We start from the raw sequence: 4,846 nt of genomic DNA, 5'->3' as shown, positions 1-4,846 counted from the left end.
ATCTCAAAAATGTTTTGTATAACTTGGAATTTCTGCATTTCAATTTATAAAACGTAAAAAATATTTTAATTGGTTCTGAAAAATGAAGGATGTCAAATGATGGAGTTTGTAATTTTTTTTGATGATTTTGGTAATAAAAATAAATCTAAGAAACAAAATAAAAATGGCAAAATAGTCATTAAAAGTTTTTTCAAAAATTTTAAGACCAAAACCGTAATAAAAACCTAATTTGGACCAATAGTGCTAGTCTAATTTTTTTTTTTTTTTGACCAAAATGAATTTTTTTCTTTAAACATAGGGACAATTTTTGTAATTTTTTGTATTGAAATGACAACTTATCGAAAGACTAAGGACCAAAGAGCAAAAACCTTTCTCCCTTCAAAGACGATGTAAATTTATTAATGGCGCGAATATTGCTGCGAACTGAAAACACTCTCCAAACTAGGGTTAATCTCCAAAAGCAATCGACTCCTCAAATTTCTCCAAATTTGAAGAAGAAACAATGGGGGTTTTCGCTACCCAGTTCCTCGAGTTGAAAAGTCTCTTATCAAGTTGTGCTAATATCAACTCAAAATCAGAAAAATCGTCCCTTTACTCGACGTTATTACAACTCCAAGAACACTCGACTACTGATCCTTCCCTCCTTCAATCGCTGACGGATTCATCTCACGTTCTTCTATCCTCGATGGCAAACGATATTTCAGATGATGATGAGGAAATGTAAGCTCTTTTTCGTAATTGATTGTTACCTTGCTATTCGCTACTTGCTAATGTGGGTGTGTGGATGAATTTGTCTAATTGCAGTGCTGCACAAGCCTTGAAGTGTATGGGATTCATGATTTACCATCCCTCCATTGTTACTGGCATTTTGGGTACGTCGACTGATGAGTAAATTAGCCTCGTTAAGTAGTTGATTGTCTACTAGTTTCATTTCGCATTTTTAACATTTTATTTCATACGAAACAAGGAACTGTAATCGGTTTCAAGAGATTACTACACATGGATGTGAACTACTGAACTGAGCATCTTGTTTTGTGGGCATGACAGGGGATGATGCTGATATGGTTCTAAGTTCTTTGCAGAAAGTCATTTTATCAACACGCATTAAGGTTGAAATTTCTTATAGCTTGAGATCATTTATAACACTTAAACTCGTTTTGTTACACAATACAAAACAATCTGTCCTGCTTTTGGCATGATTTCTCGTCTGTGCAAAAGACACAAATGCCCTCCTTGTCCACATCATAGCCCTAGAAAGCTAATCCAATATATTGTTCAATTGCAGTCTGTTTGTAATTTAGGAGTATGGTGCATATCAGTTCAACAATTCAATCCATCATTTTTAAATGCTCATATCGACTCTTTAGTAAGAGCAATAGTTCATGCTCTTGATAATCCTACTGGATCTTTATCAACAACTTTTGAGGCTATGCAGGTATGAACAATTCAGTTAATCTTGTTATATTAGTTTTCAACTTTTCATGCCCTATTTTTAGTAACTTTTCTCTAACACTAATATTGTAGGCTGTGATGAAGCTTGTAACTCAATTGAATGAAAAGATGAGAGAAACATCTAACTTATGGGCTCCTCCAATATACAGAAGACTTGTTAGTTCAGATAAAAGGGAAAAAGATATGTCAGAAAGATGTTTACTAAAAATCAAATCTACAATATGCCCTCCTCCATCATCTCTTTCCAAGGTATATATAAACATGATTTGAAAATGTTTTTATGTTCTTTGATTTCATAACAAATGTGTATTGTATCATATAAACAGGTGGTTATTGTTGATGTTAAGAGAAAACTACTTCCTGCAATGGAAGAGCTGTTGAAAAAGGGGATGAAGATTCAAGCAATTCAATCATGGGGATGGTTTATTTGCTTAATAGGACCTTATTCCATTAAAAACAGGCATTTAATCAATCAGCTACTAAAAATTCCTGAACAAACATTTTCTGATAGTGATCCACAAGTTAAGATTGCTTCACAGGTACCTTAAAACGGGTCAGTTTGGGTTATATCTCATTGATAAGGGTCAAAAGTGTAAATGTTAAATATTTAGCTAAAAAATTATTATTTTGCAGATTGCTTGGGAAGCTTTGATAGATACTTTAGTCATTCTTCCAACACAAGAATACACAACAAATGAAGATACAAATACAAATGGTGTTATTGAAGCCAATGGATTAACCAAAAGCATTAAACTCATAATGACACCTCTAATTGGAATCATGTCAACCAAATGCGATTCATCTGTTCACTTATCTTGTCTAAATACATGGAATTATTTGCTTCACAAACTCGATACCTTTATCAACCACTCTTCAGTTATCAAAACTGTTGTAGACCCTATGCTTGAAACTGTCTTTCGTGTGGGACCCGATAATCGAAACATCTGGTCATGGAATTTCTGCTTGGATTTGATTAATAGTCATGTGGGTCAACTGGGTCAACCGGGTGATCACCCGGTCAAATGGATGACATGGAATTTAAATCGGTTTGACTTTTTTATAAAAATGGTTCATGTCTTCATCAATCATGGGGAGTTAGCATATGATTCTGCTTTAAAGCTATTTCGTTCTTCCATAAAAGGAGTCCAATTATGTCTAAAAAACACGGGTGTTTCTTTTAGTGACATTATGTCGTGCATCGAGACAATTATAACGTGTTTAAAGACATTATCCGAAGGTCAAATCGGTCAAACTTTTCTTGAGTTTATCGAGATTGTTATCGAGGAATTGCAACCGTTGATCTTAGGATCCCCTCTTTACAAGATGAAACTTGATGAAAAGAATACGGTTTCACCCGTGGCGTATCTTGTTCTACTCTACTTCAATGCAGTGGTGAATTTATTTGACAGTGTGGGCCAGCTCAGGGGTTGCTGTAAGAATAACAGTTTTGCTGCACGAAAACTTTCGGACTATGTGAGTTTGTTATTGGTGTCATATGATGCTTATGATATTATTGACACGTTGATATTTTCATTGGAGAAATACGTGACACCGAACAATTTAAATTTGTGGATTACTATTGCAAATTGTGTGAAGGATTATTTAAAAGGGAAAAAATCCGAAGTAGATGACACTTGGAATTTGGTAATCTCTCGTTTTTTGGCTTACCCTTTTTGTGTATTTCAAATACCACAAAATAAGGTTGATGTTGAAGAAATTGTTGAACAATGGATTGCGATTTACAAGTCTTGTGAGTGTTGTGAAAGTTTGTTCCCGGTTTTTGATCGGTTTCTTGAAGAATATTCTAAAGTTGATCAAAAGAGTTATGAATTTCTTTCATTGTGTGGAGATGTGATAACATGTGTTCTTGAAGATATTAATAAATCATCACATCCGTGTGGGAAGAATAACGATGTTGTTGGTGATAAACGCATCCGGTGCATCAAAACCAGCCTCCATTGTGTTGCCAGGTCAGCATTTTTGGATATTTGACTAATAATTAAACAATTTTCTTAAAATATATGTCAAATTGAACGTTTTAATTTGTGCTTTTCTTAGGTTTCTAAGTGTGTCATATGTAGATGCGAAAGCAAATCCGAAGATTCTTGATACGATCTCAAGGTGAGTTTATATTTTTGGTCATGTCTTTATATTTGTTTAACAATTTTAATTTGTGGTTTTTATATGACGAAAATAATTTCAGGGTTTTCTCCACATTAATACGCTTCTTGGAATCTTTTGTCTTTGATGAGATTATCAATATCATTATCTTTATTGAGGTTCGTTTATCTCTTCTCCCGATAATTCCTCATTTTTTATATTTTTCTACACGTAATTCCAAATTTCACGAAGATTATCATACTCTTTACGTTGATTTTACTTTCTTTTATCCAGATTATATCAATTCCATTGCTTCAATGGTTATCGGATCATGAAACACAACACGAAAACACAATTTATCAACTCCAACAATTATGGATCACAATTCTTAAATGTCTACAAACCCATTCACCATCAATAGACTTCAATTCAACCTTTTTGAAACTCCAATCAACCCTAATCCAAGCAACGTTGGATCATTCAAATCCTTTAATCTCGAATCCAACAATCACCTTTTGGAATTCAACATTCGGTGCACAAATCAAGCTTGACTACCCTCAAAACTTGCTTCCCGTTTTGGACAAACTCTTCAGAAATGGAAAAATAAACCTAAACAGAAAGAGTCACTCGAGAACAAATTCCGAAATTACCCCTCCACAGAAACACAAGGTCACCACAGCATTGAACAGGTGTGTGAAAAGAGTAGAGCTAATGGAGGACCATGGGAAAGGGTTGGGGTTTAAGAGGAAAAAGTTGGAGTTGACCGAACATCAAAAGGAAGTGAGGCGGGCCCAACAAGGGAGGTCAAGAGACTGTGAAGGACGTGGGCCCGGGGTCCGGACTTACACGAGTGTTGACTTTTCTCAAGGGATGGAAGAGGAGTCACAAGAAGAGAGCCAAGATTTGAGAAATACAGAAGCCATATTGGAGATGTTGAAAAGGGTTTGAACTTGATGTTGAATATGGTTAACATTATTGTAAAATATGTAACTTTGGTAATCGATGAATATGTTAGGTAATGGGTTAATGTCGAAATGTGTAATTATTTTAATAACACACTAAACAAAAGAAGGCAAGGTTCAAATTCTGTAATTCCCACCTATCACCAAACATCTTTTGCCATGCTACCCAATTAATCTTCCTTTTGTCCCATGTCCCTCAAACCCCATAAATTCAGCCTAACACTTTCTAATGTGCCTATAACTTTTTTTGGTGCTTTGTATATGGAAAAGTAAAAGAAGGGAAGGCTTCCAAGAACGGACTTCACTAATGTTAATCTTCCCTCAAATGAAAT

General features: G+C 34.8%; 1 protein-coding gene across 1 annotated transcript; it reads left to right on the top strand.

Moving 5' to 3' along the window:
- The first annotated feature begins 429 nt into the window (after nucleotides 1-429).
- LOC145053656 (uncharacterized) lies at nucleotides 430-4,644 on the top strand. The gene is made up of 10 exons (XM_079001730.1): nucleotides 430-720; nucleotides 805-872; nucleotides 1,048-1,109; nucleotides 1,286-1,435; nucleotides 1,525-1,701; nucleotides 1,779-1,991; nucleotides 2,086-3,422; nucleotides 3,511-3,573; nucleotides 3,656-3,731; nucleotides 3,847-4,644. Exons 1-10 carry the CDS (start codon nucleotides 503-505, stop codon nucleotides 4,498-4,500), a joined length of 3,018 nt encoding a protein of 1,005 aa, XP_078857856.1. The 5' UTR covers nucleotides 430-502; the 3' UTR covers nucleotides 4,501-4,644.
- The last annotated feature ends 202 nt before the right edge of the window (nucleotides 4,645-4,846 follow it).

Source organism: Lactuca serriola, chromosome 5, assembly GCF_051521515.1.
Source record: "Lactuca serriola cultivar US96UC23 chromosome 5, Lser_US96UC23_V15, whole genome shotgun sequence".
Lineage (NCBI taxonomy): Eukaryota > Viridiplantae > Streptophyta > Magnoliopsida > Asterales > Asteraceae > Lactuca > Lactuca serriola.
This window is presented reverse-complemented; position numbering and strand designations above follow the sequence as displayed.